The following is a 16,757-nucleotide window of genomic DNA, read 5'->3' on the forward strand; positions in this document are numbered from 1 at the left end:
AGTGATAAAGAAAACCAGGGGACAGCACACCTGGAGGCCAGGGACAGCACGCCTGTAGCCAGGGACAGCGCCTGGTGGGGCCTCGGGCGGCTGGAGGGGGCTTCACCTCTGACTGCCCTCTCTCCCTGGCTCAGGCACGGAGCTACCTGGGCCCGGAGGAGGTGCTGAAGGGCTTGCAGGGGGAAATCGAAGAGGTGTTGAGTGGCATCTCGCTGTCGGTGAATGTGCTCCGAGAGTTGTACCGCGCCTACGACTTCTGCTGCAACAACATGCAGCGTTTCTTCAAGGTGCGGCGTGCGGGCTGCGGTCCCCTGCGGAGTGGCGGGGAGAGCAGGGGGCGTCCACCGCACACGCGCCCACCTCCCCCTCCTCCAGGACAAGCAGCCCGTGCTCTGGGAGTTCCCCTCCTCTCTGGCGTTTTCCAGGATGAATGCCTTCTTCCGCCGCATCCAAACTATTGAGGTAAGGACGGGACCTGGGACCACGTGTCCTCCACAGTGTGGCCTGCCCCAGCCTTGGGGTGTGTGGGGCCTGTGGCTTTGGGGGACAGCATCCTCCAAGCCTGGTACTGTCAACTGAGAGCGCAGATGAACCTCCACCCCCAACCCCAACTGGATGTGCAATCAGGTTGCCGCTGGAAGCTGGGGGCCCAAGCCGAGGGGGCTAGCAGGGCCACACTGTCCCTCTGAGCACCTGGCCCTGGGGTGGCTGCTCAGAGGGACCGGGAGAAGATGAAAGCCGAGATGGCTCAAGGTGGCCCTCACTGAAGGGAAGAGGCGAGGGGAGGCAGCGAGAGGTGGGTAGAAAGCTGGGCTTTTTTGTTTTGAAGGAGTTAACAGAGGAGAGAGGAGTCCACTGCTTCACTCCCCACATGGCCACAGTTGGCCAGCGCCAGGCCAGGCAAAGTCCGGCAGCTTCGTTGGGGTCACCCGTGGGTGGCAGTGGCCCAAGCACGCAGGCATCACCCACTGCTTCAGTGGGCACAGGGTCAGAAGCAGAGCAGCTGGGACACAAATCAGTGCCCACCTGGGATGCAGTGTCGCAGGCAACGCCTTGACCCACTGAGGTGTAACACAGACTCGGAAGCGGAACCTCCCACCTTGTGACATGCCATGTAGAAGAAGGCAAGTGGGTCGCCATGAGCCCTTAGGGCGTGTCCTGGGAGAGTCCCTGTAGGCTCTCACATGCACCCTCTGGAGGACAGGACAGGGGGGCCCTTGGGGGGCCTCCGCACAACACTGAATCGCTGTGTTTGTCCTGTAGCAGTCCCCGGTGGTCCCAGTACCTGGACCCCGAATGTGTGCTGGTGGGGACATGAAGGGAGTGTGGGGGTTCACTGGGGGAAGTGAGCTCCCTACACTCACACACAGGAGCTGCTCGTGGGGCGGGGGTGGCAGAAGTGGCTGCAGGAAGGGAAGGCAGCAGGAGAAGCCCAGAGTCCCAGCCGCTTCCCAGCCCCGTGTCCTCTGCCTTCTGCGCGCTGGCCACCTGGAGGAGCCCAGGAGTGACTGCGTGGGGCACCGGCCCGGGCCGACTGGACCTGTGGGCTTTCCTTCCACTTGGCGCCAGGACCTTTACAAGACGGCCATCGAGTTCCTCAAGCTGGAGAAGATTGAGTTGGGGGGCGTGCGGGGCAACATCCTGGGGAACCTGGTGGCCCAGGTCTACGAGGAGGTGTTCGAGTTGGTGCGGGTGTTCGCTGACTGCAAGTACGATCCGCTGGACCCGGGGGACGCGGTGAGTGCCGGGGCCACGCGGAGGGGCCTGGGTAATTGTGGGCAAGGGCCACCCACGCTGTGCACTCAGTGGGCCAGGAGGAGGGTGGTGCCGCCCCACCTCACACACAGGTTCCAATGTCATGGGGTCACACCCTCCTAGAGTTTCGACAACGATTACGCTGACTTTGAGACCAAGATCCAGGATCTGGACCGCAGACTGGCGACCATCTTCTGCCAGGCACTGGGCGACTGCAATTGCATGGAGACCTCCGCAAAGGCAAGGGCCAGGCAGGGGCTCACGACTCCTGGGGAGGCCGGGCGCCACCTAGGCATCCCCTGTGCCCAACTGGTGGGTACGCTGGCCCCCGGGGCAGTGCCTGGTGCTGCTTCTGGGCCTGCAGGCAGGGAGGAGTGGGGCCAGGCGCGAGGCGGCAGGCACTGAACTGACTTCTTGAAGGGGACGGGCTCTCCCGGCGTGACCTGGCTGCTGGGGAGCTACTGCCTGTGCCTGGCGTGTGCTGGCGGACTCAAGGCAAATGTTTCTTTTCTCATCATGCCTCTTCTCTTTGATGGAAGATTTCCCACACAGGTGGTGGGCGTCCGGGCAGTCGGGGCCGTCCTTGGCTGCCTCCCCACATGCGTTAGCAGGGAACTGGACTGGAAGTAGAGCAGCTGAAACTCAAACCCAGGCACTCTGGATGGAGTAGCCCACTTGAACACATGCCAGTGAGCTTTCTGAGCCTGCAGCCCACTCTGGTCCTCTGTGTGTAGCCCCTACAAGGCAGGCGCTGAACAGCCTAGCTCGTGGCAGCTGCGATTTGGGGACCCGCTCAGCTGTGGGGGCACCACATCACTCAGAGGCCCATGCAGGAATGCCAGCATCAACCTGTCATATCTCTAGACTGGCAAAGGATGAGCAAATGCCAGCATCAACCTGTCATATCTCTAGACTGGCAAAGGATGAGCAAATGCCAGCATCAACCTGTCATATCTCTAGACTGGCAAAGGATGAGCAAATGCCAGCATCAACCTGTCATATCTCTAGACTGGCAAAGGATGAGCAAATGGGAGACCTGGCTCCCCCCGCCCTGTCCGTGTGCACACTCTCACAGCCCCCACACATGACAACCCTGTCCCCCGCCCCACAATGAGGACATGCCCCGGGGCTCCCCACCCCCCGGCCCCTCCTGTGCCCAGGCTGCCAGGTGCCAGCCCACACAGCCGGCAATTTACATGCAGCCAAGGAAGTTCTAGGGCGGTTTTCCGCATGATTGCCTCCTGACAGAAGGCAAAATACGTAAATATCAAAAGTGGGGCAGGGGGAGTCGGCAAGGTCATAAACTTGTAGCAAGAGGATTTTGTTGCCGTTTCAGTGTCCGCCAGCTGCCCTGCAGGTGGTGGGACAGAGGGCAGCTGGCCGTGATGTCCTCACCACTCTCCTTTGAGCCACAGGCTGTCCCAGTAGCTTCTGGGCACATGGAAGGCGCTGTGTGTTTCTGTATAGTCATGCTGTGGTCTCCTCTGAAGACCATTTCCTGAGTCAAGGGTCGCAGTGTTCATACTGGAATCTGGAGCAGGTGCAGCTGGGCCAGGCACTGGTGGGTTCCCCACCATCCCAGTGAGTGCAGACACTGGGGTACCAGGTGTGTTCCTGAGGGGCTGATGCTCGACCTGCAGGGAGTCGTTACTGCCGAAACAATCATTCTTTATTCAGGGCAGAGTTGTGGCGTGTAGGTCAAGCCCCCGCCTGCAAGACCCATATCCAAACACGTGCTGGTTTGTATCCCAGCTGACCCGCCTCCTGCCCAGCTCCTGGATGGCCTGGGAAAGCAGCTAGGATGGCCCTAATACGTGGGCCCTGCACACACATAGGAGACCTGGGTGAAGTTTTTGGCTTCAGCCTGGTTCAACCTAGACTATCACAGCTGGCTGGGAAATCAACCAATGGGGTGTGTGTGTGTGTGTCTGTGTGTCTGTGTGTAACGCTGAGGCATGGCCTCACCTCTGAGACCACTGCACCCGTCCCCGAGCACCCGGGTTCAAGGCCCCTCTGTGGGTCCCACGGATGCAGACCCAGGAGGCAGCACGTTGGTGGTGTGGTGAGTCGGGTCCCTGCCGCCCGGCTGTGAGGTGTGGACTGGCTTCGCTCCCCTGCCTGGGCACATGCAGCCTGACGCAGCAGCTAGGGGAGCTTTCCAACTGGAACTTCTCCCTCTGGCCTCTGGGCCGCTCACTGTCAGGGCTGCCCCGGCAGCGAGAGGCCGGCCCCGGGCAGTGGCAGACTGGTCCTCGCCTGTTTTCTGCAGAGGTGCTCGCTCAGCCCCTGGTCGCACTGGCCACTGCTATCCTAGCAGCCAAGTGCTTCGGGAATCGCACAGCCCACTGCCACTCAGGACAAAGGTTCTAATGAGATTTGTAAAATGTTTATTTTCGTCTACTGGAGAGAGAGAGAGAGAGAGAGCACACTTTATCTGCTGACTCACTCCCTAAATGCCTGCCACAGCCAGGGCTGGCAACCCGCACCCCTGCGCGTCTCGTCCCGTGAGGCACCCAGCACCCCTGCGCGTCTTGTCCTGTGAAGCGCCCAGCACCCCTGCGCGGCTCGCTCTGTGAGGCACCCAGCACCCCTGCGCGTCTCGCCCTGTGAGGCAGGGGCCTAAGCACTTGACCTGTCGCCCACTGCCTCCCAGGTGTGCACGTGTTGGCAGCCAGATCGGACTCCAAGGAGCCAGGACTCCAGCCAGGCACTCCTGGGGTACAGGGTCGCAGGCGGCAGCTTGACCTGCTGGCCACACTCCCTGCAGCCTGGCATGCACCGTGTTTCTCATTCTTGATGTTTGGCTCCACCCATCTTGTCAGCAGCTGCTGTCTGGGATTCCCAGTGATCCCTGGCAGTAACGCCTCCTCCCCATGTCCCCTCGCCCACACAGCTCCTGTACATGTGCGGGAGCCTCCTGGAGCGGCCGCTGATCCTGGCCCAGGTGGTGCCTCGATACTCGGTGATGCTGCAGCTGCTGGACACCGAGCTGGACAATGCCAAGCTCCTGTACGACGCCCAGATGGCCGCCTCCGCGGACGGCAGCATCCCCCCGATCCATAAGAACCTGCCGCCCGTGGCTGGACAGCTCAAGTGGAGCCTGGAGCTGCAGGAGCGGCTGGAGGCGTCCATGAAATACGTCAAGCACATCGAGCACCCGTGAGTCCCTCAGCCTGAGGGAGCTGCCCGTCCCTGCCCTGCCCCTCCCTGCCCTGCCCCACTCCTCCCTACACCCCTGCCTCCTGACCTGCCCTGCCCCGCCCCTGCCCTGGGGAGACCAAGGAGTGTCCATCTGCCCTTCTCGGGGTCCTAAGCAGGAAGAGAGAGCAAGAATGGAGCCTCGGCTGGGCCGGGCCAGGCGCCTAGGCTCCCAGGCCAGCGGCTGCCAGTGGTGTTTAGGGTTTAGTTTTGACGTAGGGTGTCTGCCCGCTGCCTCCAAGGGGAGTGCTGAGGCCATTGGGGGTGCAGGGAGCAGGGTGGGGGCGCTTCCTGCCATGTGAGTGAGGAGCTGGGGGGTTTCGGCTCCAGGGTCACATCCAGTGAGGAAGCCCAGCTCATCTACCAGAAATATGACGAGATGATGGAGTTGCTCAAGGGCTGCCGACACAAGGTCTACCAGCAGTGGGTGGGCACCGTGGACCAGGACTGCCACTTCAACCTGCAGCAGCCGCTGATCCAGCGCGACCCTGACACCAGCCTCATCCAGGTCAACTTCAGCAAGGCGGTGAGTGCTGGGCCAGGCCTCCGCGGGCACTGGAACCGGGCTTGTGGGCCAGGGAGGCCGAGCACCAGAGCCGGGCTTGTGGGCCAGGCCTCTGCAGAGGGAGGTCGAGCACCCTGGGCTGAGCCCTACTGTGCCCGTGTATGCTGCTGCCTGTCAGGAGCCTGGCAGCCGGGAGAGAGACAGCAGCTAGTAAGCCATGCAGTCAGAGGCCAGGTGCAGGGAGCCGGTGGGTGGGAGAAGCAGCAGGGAGGGAAGGGGGTCCAGAGGGCTTGGCCGTCAAGGTGTGCAGGTTAACTCCAGCAGGGTTCTGGCCAGAGGGATGCCTTGGGGTGGTTTGTCTGGAGGCCCTGTGCTGCAAGCCAAGCCTTGGGTCCCAGCAGCCGCCCCGCCCCCCGCGGAGGGGGCTCCGATGCTGGCCCCTTGGGGTGTGGAGGTCACACCCCATCTGAACCAAGTGGTCCTGGAGGAGCACCTGGCTCCGCCCAGACGTGCTGGACTGACCATGTGAGTGGGCCAGCGTGGTGTCCCAGCAGCCCTGCGAGCGCCAGTGGCTGGCTGCTGGGAGGAGACCATCCTGCCGGCCCGGCTGGACACCTGGAGGAGGCCCAGCCACCTGGAGGGTGGTGGGAGAGGGAGGGGCCAGGCACGAGACGGGATGACGTCACCCAGGTGTAGTGTTGTCAGAGTTCCCTGGGGCAGGTAGGATGGGGTCACTGCCTGCGAGGAGGCAGGCGCCCCACTGCACCTGGTGCCACCAAGGTGTCCCCTGACTGACCTTGGTTCCCGCCCAGCTGGTGGCCGTCCTGAGAGAGGTGAAGTACCTCAACTTTCAGCAGCAGAAGGCAATCCCAAGCAATGCCGAGAGCCTCTTCTCTGAAAACGAGACCTTCCGCAAGTTTGTGGGCAACCTGGAGCTCATCGTGGGCTGGTACAACGAGGTGGGCGGCACCTGCCCTGCCAGGCTTCCAGTTTGTCCAGGATGAGCGCTAGGGTGCGGGCATGGGCAGGTTCCCACATCCACAGCGACTCGGTCACTCCCGGCAGTTCCTGCCCTGGAGGATACTGGGCACTCGAGAACCCACAACCCTCCAGTGCGCTGGGGCATGCACCCTGCAGCTCATCTCCACCAGTGGGGATGGGGGACGTTACAGGGGGACAGACGGGCTCCTTGTCAGTGGGGAAGCCTAGTGTGAGGTATCTATAGACGTGGGGGTGAGGGCTGTGGGTCAGTTCCCTGGCCCCTAACCACACAGCCAACGATGTCCTGACTCCTGATGCCACTCACACCTGAGCCGACAAACCAGAGGCCTGGGGGAGGGTGTGCCGGCCTTGGGGACAGTCCCTGTCGGCACAGAGCTAGTTGGCTTGGCCCGCATGGCAGGGCTCTGAGAGAAGGGGGTTGGGGATGGCACACTGAAAGAAGTCTTCCAGCTACTGGCTAACTCTCCAGCTAGCCACAATGGCCAGGGCTTGGCCAGGCTAAGGCAGGAGCCAGGAGCGTCAACCACACGTGTAGGCCAACCCACAGCCTTTACAGGCCACCAGCAGCAGGGAGCAGCCAGATGGCAAACTGGTAGCCTGTTGGCAGCAGCCTCACGGAGGCTTTGCCCACTCACCATGCCACAACACCAGCCCTTTTACATAGATTCTTAGTGATAAAAGTCTTGGAAGTTTGGGTCCAGTGCTGTGCGTAGTGGGTAAGCTTGTCACACTGGCATGCCACATGAGCACTGGTTCAAGTCCCGGCTGCTGCACTTCCAATCCAGCTCCCTGCTGCTGTGCCTGGGAAAGCATCAGAGGATGGCCCGCGTCCCTTGGCTCCCACACTCAATGTGGGAGACATGGAGGAAGTTCCTGGCTTCACGTTGACCCGGCTGTGGTCATGGCAGCCATCTGGGCAGTGAGCCAGCAGATGGGAGATCTCTGTGTCTCCTCCTCTGTCCCTCTGCCATTCAAATCAATACATCTTTTTTTTTTAAAGATTTATTTTATTTTTATTACAAAGTCAGATACACTGAGAGGAGGAGAGACAGAGAGGAAGTGGAGCTGCCGGGATTAGAACCAGAGGCGAGGACCTTAGCCACTAGGCCACGCCGCCGAGCCCCTCAAATCAATACATCTTAAAAAAACCTCCAAAATAAGACTTACATGTAATTCCTGCAGCATCCTAATAAGTGGCGCTGAGTGGTTAAAGACCTTCAGACAGAACACCTTGCAACCCAGTGGGATCTGGGAAGAGACGGTAACATGGCAGCCTGTGTTTCATAGATCAAGACGACCATGATGGAGGTGGAGTTTCCCCTGATAAAGGCGGAGCTGGAAGCGATAGATGTGAAGTTGCTGAGCGCTGAGACAACGCTGTTCTGGAACAGCACAGGTACCAAGCCACCGTCGCCACTGCCTGGGGTGCGCGCGGGGTCAGCCGCGTCTGGCCTCTGTCATCGCTCCCTGGCCCTGCCCCGAGCGGTCACCGCCCCCGGCTGGCAGTGGGATTGTGCTGAAGGCCCAGGGGGATCCCACCTGCTGACCCCATCCCAGAGGAGCCCTCGAGTGTCCCTTACCAGTGGCATCCTTGGTGCTGGCCAAGGCAGAACCCAAAGTGTCCAAACCGGGCTTGCTGGGGACCTGGCATTCAGGGCATGAGAGCCAGCACCCAACTCTACTGACCCAGGCCAGCAGGCATGGGGCACGTGGCCAGGAGCCGCAGCTCTCCTCTTGGCCCCCTGCTGGCCAGGCCCCGGCTCCTGGCCGCACCCTGCTGCCCTGCACCCCCTGGCCAGTGGGAGGGGGACTGCATGTCACCGTGCGTGTCCCTGAAGCTGGGGTCTGCCCAGAGAAGGTCCCCCTGGCTCTGCATCTGTTCCTCTTGCAGCTGCCCCCAGCTGCCCTGGAGGCTGTACCAAGCTCGTAGGGTGGGGCTGGGCCCCGGGGCTCCTCGGGGGAGGAAGGGGGCCACGCACTTGGGAGCCCTGTCTCTGGCCCAGGGGACATCGTCCTTTGGTGTTGGAGCCTCCCCTCCCCCGCAGCCGCTGGGAAACTCAGGTGGAATTCTCCAATTCCTCACCTGGGCGGGAGAGGCCCACACAAGAAGTGTCTTCCCCGGCAGGTGCTACCCCTCGGCCTCCTCCTCTTTGCAGACGTATTCCAGTATATTCAGGAGATGCGGGAAATCCTGTATAACCTGCAGAACCGCATCCAGAAAGCCAAGCAGAACGTGGAGGGCATCAGCCAGGTCATGAAGGTGTGTGAGCAAGGAGGCTGGGCTGGGGGTGGGGCTGGGGGCTTGTGGGGGCAGGGGCTGGGGGTGGGGTTGGGGGGCATGGGCTGGGGGGGCAGGGGCTGGGGGCAGGGGCTGGGGGGGCTGGGCTGGGAGGGCTGGGGGCTGGGGGCTGGGGCTGGGGGGCAGGGGCAGGGGCTGGGGCTGGGGCTGAGGGGCTGGGGCTGGGGGGCTGGGGCTGGGGGGCTAGGGCTGGGGGGCAGGGGTGGGGGGCAGGGGCTGGGAGGGCTGGGGCTGGGGGGCAGGGGCAGGGGCTGGGGCTGGGGCTGGGGGGCTGGGACTGGGGGGCAGGGGTGGGGGGCAGGGGCTGGGGGGCAGGGGCTGGGGCTGGGGGGCAGGGGCTGGGGCTGGGGGGCAGGAGTGGGGGGCAGGGGCTGGGGGGCTGGGGCTGGGGGGCAGGGGCAGGGGCTGGGGCTGGGGGCTGGGGCTGGGGGGGCAGGGGCTGGGAGGGCAGGGGCTGGGGGGCAGGGGTGGGGGCTGGGGCTAGGAGGGCTGGGGCTGGGGGGCAGGGGCTGGGGGTGGAGCTGGGGGCTTGTGGGGGGCAGGGGCTGGGAGGGCTGGGGCTGGGGGGCAGGGGCTGGGAGGGCAGGGGCTGGGGGGCAGGGGTGGGGGGCTGGGGCTGGGAGGGCTGGGGCTGGGGGGCAGGGGCTGGGGGTGGAGCTGGGGGCTTGTGGGGGGCAGGGGCTGGGAGGGCTGGGGCTGGGGGGCAGGGGCTGGGAGGGCAGGGGCTGGGGGGCAGGGGTGGGGGGCTGGGGCTGGGAGGGCTGGGGCTGGGGGGCAGGGGCTGGGGGTGGAGCTGGGGGCTTGTGGGGGGCAGGGGCTGGGAGGGCAGGGGCTGGGAGGGCAGGGGTGGGGGGCTGGGGCTGGGAGGGCTGGGGCTGGAGGCTGGGGGGTGGGGAAACCAAGGGACAGGGAGCTTGCCATTGGCTTACACTCACTCGGATGCAGGAGACCCTGGCCAGGGAGGGCTCCTGACAATGGGCTCCCCACTCAGCCCAGCATCTCCCGTCCAGGACTGGTCGTCCAACCCCCTGTTTGAGAGAAAGGACGGCAAGAAGGAGGCCCTGCTGGACCTGGACGGGAGGATGGCCGACCTCAGCAAGCGCTACGCGGCCGTCAAGGAGGCCGGCGCCAAGGTCCAGGCCATGCTGGCGGTAAGGGCAGAGGAAGGGGGCGGTGGGCTGGCCAGGATGCCAGTCCCAGCATCCCTCCTGCTGAAGGCTCCAGAAGAGGCGTGTCTCAGAGTGGCAGCCAGCCTCACTGCTGCCTCCGAGTCTCTCCTGCCTAGAATGGTCCAGCCAGTTGGCAGTCATACGGGCCCCCAAGCCGAGCAGTGGCACCCGCCCATGCAGGCCACCATCATGGGTGCCCCACTTCATGGGTGCCCCATCAGAGGCCCCGGGCAGGTGTGCAGGTGGCACATCCCTGCCTGCCTGCAGGAGCCTATGCTGGAGTGAGGCCGCCCCCAGGGTGGGTGCTCACCTTTACTATGGGTATCCCCGTGGCCCCCCTAGGCTCTGGGGGAAGATGTGGGCATCCTTGGGGGCCCGACCCCAACACCTGATCCTGTGGGAGCTTCCCACCTGCCTCCCCTGGAGCTTCCTCATACAGCCTCTGTTCCAGTCTATTCTGAGCAGAAGACAAACAATAGAACCTGGCAGGAATTCTCCCTTGGTCTTGAACGTCCTGCAGGGGGACTTGGCTGGGGTTTCCCCAGGCAGGGTGCAGAGGGAGGGTGGGGTACTAAGGCTGGATCTCAGCCCTGGTCGGGGAGGTGGGAGGTCTGTGGTCAACTGGCATCATTGCTTTGGTGGCATCACTCTAGGGAGTGATTGGTGGCCGCGCGGCATGTCTGCCCCCTCTGCCACGAGCCCCACGGGCCCCACAGGCCCCGCAAGATACCACACACAAAGTGCAGAAACGTGGGTGAGCTGACCTGCCTACTCGTGAGTGTGACAGGCAGCACAGGCCTGGCTCACAGTCAGGAAAGCTTCCGGGCACTCAGGTCCAGTGAGGGGCAGGGGAGGGGCCGCAATGAGCAGGACCCCCCAGAGGGAGGAAACCAGCGAGCCGCACAGTGCTGCATCCTGTAACAGCCAGGCCAGGACCAGGTTAAAGCAGCACCCGCCCCAATACTGCTTTCTTATCCTCATTTAAAAATATATATATTGAAAAAAGTGACAGAGGAAGAGGCAGAGAGAGCAGTGTTTCTTGTGTGGCCGCAGCAACCCCAGGGCTCAGTCGGTCTGAAACCAGGAGCCAGGAGCTTCTTCCAGGTTTCCTGTGTGAGTGCAGGAGCCCGAGCATTTGGGCCATCCTCCATCGCCTGCCCAAATGCATTAGCAGGAAGTTGGATGGGAAGTGGAGCAGCCAGGACTCGAACCAGTGCCCATGAGGGATGGCAGTGTCTCCAAGAGTGGCCCTGCCAGCACGGTTGGCTGTGCAGGATTCTGTTACCATGCACACCTGCTCCCCCTGCCATCCCGGGAACCTCCTCATTCAGTCTACAGCCCGCGGCTCCTGGCCTCTGTTAGCACGGACTGCCTACAGGTGCAGTGGGTCGCAGTCACCCTGGAGTGCTATGTAATGTCTTGTTGACTCACTCACTCACCCATCGGCACACCCGGCCACCCTCTGCTTGCCCTCCCACCACCCCCTCCATCCAGGCACTGGTCTGTGCATCCATCTGACCTGCCCACCCATCCACCTGCTCGTCATCTGGACCAGGCGTGGGCTGTGGGTTCCTTGGTGCAGGGCAAGGGCTCCAGGCCCGGAGGGGGACACAGACTGTTGAGTCACTCAGCGGGCACATGTCACCAATGGAGACCCACCCTGGGATGACAGTGTGCATGGGGCTTTGGAGAAGCCACCCTGGGCAGGAGTGGGAGGCAGCAGGCTGAGCAGACACCAGAGCCGGGCACACTCGAGACACAGAAGCAGGCCTGCATTTCCGGAGCCATGGGGCCACCATGGAGCCACCACGGGGCCACCACAGGTTGGTGGAATAAAGAGTGAACACGTGTGGGCCAGGGCCGTGGGGAGCTTAGTGACACTGCTGTGACACCGACATTCTGTGTGTACCCTGCTGCCTGTCCCAGCTGCTCCACTTCCCATCCAGCTCCCTGCTGATATGCCTGGGGAAGCAGCAAGGATGGCCCAAGGGCTCGGGCCTCTGCACCCGTGTGGGAAACCCGGATGAAGCTCTAGCTTCCGCCCAGTCCTGGCTGCCACAGCCATCAGGAAGGAAGTCAGTAGAGGGAGGAGCTCTCTCACTCTGTGGTTCTAAGCGGAGAACAGCACACAGCAGAACCAGTGAGCAGGCAGCGGCCAAGGCTGGGCTTGTGCCTGCAGGAGAACGCGGAGCTGTTCAGGGCGGACGTGACCAGCCAGCCCTGGAAGGATTACATCAGCTACATTGACAACCTGGTGTTGGAAGAGTTCAAAAACTTCATCCGCAAGTCCCTGACCTACCTGACAGACAACATGGTGATGGACGTGAGTCAGAAAGCAGGGCGCTCGTGGCTCCACAGCCCAGGCTGGCACCTCACAAATGTGTTGGCAGCATCAACTCTGCCCCTCGGGCCAGGCCAGCTGGTCGCTGCAAACCTGCTGAGACCACCGGAAGTTGGGGAGCGGGCGCCACTGACCCCATTCAGGCTTAGTGGGGGACTGGGAGGTGCCTTCCTGTCGGCAACAATACCCCGAGCCCATGGGACCCCTGTGACCGGGCCACCAGGGGGTTGCCGTGTTCTCGGGGGAGTGGCCCTCGCCAACTGATCCTTTGTCTGGGCAAGGCTTCCCAGGAAGGCGGGCAGAGGTGAACCTCATCCAAGCCGTCTGATGGCTGGGTGGGTGGGTTAGTGCGGCCAGCACAGGACGCCTCAGGCTGCGCAGGTGGCCAGCAGGGGCAGCTTCTTGGCCCTGGACAGCTGCCTTCGGAGCCTCGCAGACAGCTCTCTCCTGGCGCTGCAGAGGACAGGGCTCACGGACTCCGGGGGCAGTTGGAGTTGGGGGTAGCAATGAGGACCATGCCATGGACCCCATACTGAGAGCTGGCCCTGTGATGGGAAGGGCTCTAGGGAGGCTTCAATCCCAGAACCTCACACATGGGGCCAGCGTGGGCCACCTCACAGCCCCATGCAGGCTGCGGTCACACGGGTATTTGTCCTTGTCTGGCCACCATTGCCCATGCTCTGATGGTTCACCACAGCCCAGAGAGCTACGGCCCACCAGCGCTCATCCCGCAGTAGAGCTTTTGGGGGATACAGGGAGGCACAGGACTTGCCCAAGACCCGTGGCTGGTGGGTGGCAGCTTCAAGCTTCTAGGCCCAGGCAGCGGGTCCCACAACTGTGTACCTGCCTTGGCCCACTTGTACATGGCCATCACGGGGCAGGGCCAGGGAAGGCCAAAGTCCCTCGGAAGCCACAGGGCCAGTGGGAGCCAGCGGCCCTGACCACGTGCTGCCCTGTGCAGGAGAACGTGGCGCCCCTGCTGGAGATCCACATGGAGCTGGAGGACGCAGGACTGATCTTCCACCCGTCCCTGGAGATGGGTGCCGAGCACGGCTTCCTGGCACTCATCGAAGGGCTGATCAATGACATCTACAATGTGGCCAGGCTCATCCCCCGGCTGGCCAAGGGCAAAGTCAACTACAAGGTCAGTCACTCGGCCCTGCCTGCTGGTGGACGTGGCCAGTGGCTGTTCCCGGGGGGCTGTCAGCTGCCGCTTGGCTGCCGGGGGCCACTGTATCCTGTTCTTGGCCTCCTCGTCTCTCCCGGGCCCCAGCGTGGCTGCTCCTTGTTGGCCTGTCTGGACTGTCCTCCCCAATGTCCCTCAGTCCCCGCCACATGCCCGGGACCCCGTGTGGCCTGGTCTGAGGGCCGACTGCGCTCCATGATTATACCATGAACATCACTCTCTGTGCATTGACACAGGCCGAGCCGGGTCACAGATTGGGTTAAGCCGCAGAACTGTGTGTGTGTGTGTGTGTGTGTGTGTGTGTGTGTGTGGTGTACCCCCAGCTGGGGAGACAGGGGCGGCCTCAGGCAGGCAGCTTGGAGGCAGGGAAACAGCAGCAGGCTCTTTGTCTCTAATGTTTGTGCGTCGGGATCTCGTCACAGGGCAGGTGTGATTGTGGGGTAGATGTGGGGCAGAGTGTGTGCACGTGTGGGTCTACACATAGGTGTGTGGGATTCTGTCCAGGTGTGTGTTTGAATTTGTGTGAACATGTGCACTTGGGCATGTGAGCATGTGTGCAGGTCTGCCCATGTGTGCGTCTGCCGGGGGAGGCGGAGGGCAGGTTAGCCGGGGAGCAGCTCCCCACCTGCAACGGACAAGGCTGGCCTCTGAACAGAGCCAACGTGGGCGCTGCTGACCCACGCAGGACAGTGGAGTGTTCCAGGCTGTGAGGGGCAGAAGCAGTGGCTCGTGGCTTGGAGCCACCTGAAGCCGATAGGCTGGGCCGGCACCCACAGCTGCTGCTGCAGAGCCGGAGCAGGAGCCGCTACTGCGGCGAGGCCCCCTGTGGTGCAGACTGCCAGCTAGTGTGCCTGCCCGCAGCCTCCACCCCCACTGCGGGGTGAGCAGGCACTAACAGGTGCCTGATCTGGCTCTCCCAGCACACACTGGCTGGGGACCCTCATGGTGGAAGCTCGGCAGCCTGTCCGAGCCCACAGTGGGTAGAGGGCTGGGCAGGCCCATGGCGGGTACCGGCAGGAGGGGTGGGGCTCAGTGGTGAGCCCTGCCTACCCCACATGGGGTCGGGTCCAAGCCAGGGACTCCATTTAGGGTCCCCATGTGGGTGGCAGGGACCAAATGGCTTGAAGCATCCCCACTGCCCTGCACCCAAGGGTCTGCCTTTGAGGGAGCTGGGTACTCAAGTCCAAGGGCTATGGCACAGGCTGGGGCCATCCTGAGCTGCAGCCAATGCTGGGCCCGACGCCCACCCCACACCAGGCAGCTGCCTAAGCCATGATGGAGCTGCAGGCTTCCCGCCCAGGCAGCTGCACTGGGCGAAGTGTGGGTGACACGCAGGATGGGAGCTGTCCCCCACCCGCTTCCAGTCCCAGCCCCGCCTGTCACCGTCCAGATCACCCCAGCCCTGGGCTGTCTGCTCACCTGGAATGTGAGTCCTGTGCAAGCCCTGTGGTGTCCGGCCACCACGGCAGGCGAGTCCGGAGAGGACAGCTCAGCCTTGAGTCTAGAGCCACAGTCAACGCTCGGGTGTGAGCCCGCGCGTCACCCAGCCCCCACCTGCGGCGGCTCTGCCCCGCGGGGCCTGGAGAGCAGCCAGCGCCTCCTCAGCCTGCCCGTGCCCACACCTCTTGCAGACAGACCTGGAAGATATCACAGACCTCATCGAGATGAGGGAGGAGCTGTCCACGTTGGTCATCAACGCCATGAAGGAGGCCGAGGAGTACCAGGAGTCCATCGAGAGGTTCTCCTACCTCTGGACCGACGACCCCCAGGAGTTCATGCGCAACTTCCTCATCTTCGGCCACGTGCCCACCCAGGAGGAGCTGGACACGCGCACGGACGACATGGTGCCCAAGGCCCAGCCCACTCTCGCTCAGTTCCAGCAGCAGGTGCGTTCGGGCCTGCGTCCCTCGGGACAGGGCCTGCCTGTCCGTGTTGCTGTTACAGCTCCCCAGTGGGTGGGCTAGAGATGTGCCCAGCATACAGGGGGCAGTGGGCTTAGAACCCCAAGAAGCCAGCAGGGTCTGCTACCCAGGGCTGGGAGTGAGCAGACTGGAGGGTCTGACCCCTGAGGAGATTATAGCAGCGGGACAGTGGTGCGTCGTTGGAGACCAGTAAGGGCCTGGGCCGGGCTGGTGGGTCTGCATGAGAAAGCCACACCCTGTTCCTGGGTGGGATGCCTCTGCATCCAGGAACCAGCCAGTCCCAGGAAGGGACCAGGTCAACCTGTCCCCGGATGCCACAGCAGCCGCTCTATCTACAGTGTGTGCCCTGAGCCATAGCAACCCCCCAGCCGGGGTAGGAGTGGGCAATGGCCAGACGGAGGGCGGCAGGCACTTAGGGAAGCCATTGGTGGATGGTGAAGGGGTGTCCCCCCATCCCCTCGTCGGGACCTTGCTCACGCCCGCGCACACGCGGCAGCCAGCAGGTGGGGGCGGCAGCAGGTGGGGACGGCAGCAGGTGGGGGCGGGCAGTGACAGCAGCAGGTGGGGGCGGGCAGTGACGGCAGCAGGTGGGGACGGCAGCAGGTGGGGACGGCAGCAGGTGGGGACGGCAGCAGGTGGGGGCGGGCAGTGACAGCAGCAGGTGGGGGCGGGCAGTGACGGCAGCAGGTGGGGACGGCAGCAGGTGGGGACGGCAGCAGGTGGGGGCGGGCAGTGACAGCAGCAGGTGGGGGCGGGCAGTGACGGCAGCAGGTGGGGGCGGGTGGTGACAGCAGCTGGCGGCTGTGTCTCCCAGATCGACTCCTACGAGAAGCTGTACGAGGAGGTGTCCAAGTGCGAGAACAGCAGGGTGTTCCACGGCTGGCTGCAGTGCGACTGCCGGCCCTTCAAGCAGGCCCTGCTCAACACCATCAAGCGCTGGAGCCTCATGTTCAAACGGCACCTGAGCAACCACGTGGTCAGCAGGTGGGCGCTGGGCCAGCCCGCAGTCCGCCCGGGGCTGTGCCACCAGCAGCCTGGTGGCCCTTGACGGGGGAGGGAGAACAGACAGGCCCCTCACGGTGGCACCGTTGCCCCCCAGCCTCGCCGATCTGGAGGCCTTCATGAAGGTGGCCAGGACGGGCCTAACGAAGCCGCTCAAGGAGGGGGACTACGACGGGCTCGTGGAGGTGATGCGTCACTTGATGAAGGTCAAGGAGAGACAGGTGGCCACCGACAACCTGTTTGAGCCCCTGAAGCAAACCATCGAGCTGCTCAAGAGCTACGGGGAGGAGCTGCCGGAGGAGATCCACCTCAAGCTGCAGGTGCTGGAGGGCGGGCTGGGACCGGGGGCAGCCTGCGGTGTGGCTGGACGGGGCTGGG

At 63.6% G+C, this 16,757-nt stretch overlaps 1 protein-coding gene across 1 annotated transcript in view; it reads left to right on the top strand.

The window, feature by feature from the left end:
* Positions 1–16,757, top strand: part of DNAH17 (dynein axonemal heavy chain 17) — a 60,028-nt gene that overhangs the window by 3,823 nt on the left and 39,448 nt on the right. Inside the window, exons 8-22 of the mRNA XM_004592866.2 lie at positions 135–287; positions 376–462; positions 1,570–1,737; positions 1,879–1,995; positions 4,649–4,914; positions 5,284–5,479; positions 6,271–6,417; positions 7,748–7,856; positions 8,617–8,720; positions 9,770–9,910; positions 12,108–12,251; positions 13,231–13,413; positions 15,087–15,341; positions 16,192–16,361; positions 16,477–16,699. Coding sequence (XP_004592923.2) covers positions 135–287; positions 376–462; positions 1,570–1,737; positions 1,879–1,995; positions 4,649–4,914; positions 5,284–5,479; positions 6,271–6,417; positions 7,748–7,856; positions 8,617–8,720; positions 9,770–9,910; positions 12,108–12,251; positions 13,231–13,413; positions 15,087–15,341; positions 16,192–16,361; positions 16,477–16,699 — 2,463 coding nt within the window. The remainder of the gene's footprint in view (positions 1–134; positions 288–375; positions 463–1,569; positions 1,738–1,878; positions 1,996–4,648; positions 4,915–5,283; positions 5,480–6,270; positions 6,418–7,747; positions 7,857–8,616; positions 8,721–9,769; positions 9,911–12,107; positions 12,252–13,230; positions 13,414–15,086; positions 15,342–16,191; positions 16,362–16,476; positions 16,700–16,757) is intronic.

The sequence above is a fragment of the Ochotona princeps genome, chromosome 17 (assembly GCF_030435755.1).
Source record: "Ochotona princeps isolate mOchPri1 chromosome 17, mOchPri1.hap1, whole genome shotgun sequence".
NCBI classification, from domain to species: Eukaryota; Metazoa; Chordata; class Mammalia; order Lagomorpha; family Ochotonidae; genus Ochotona; species Ochotona princeps.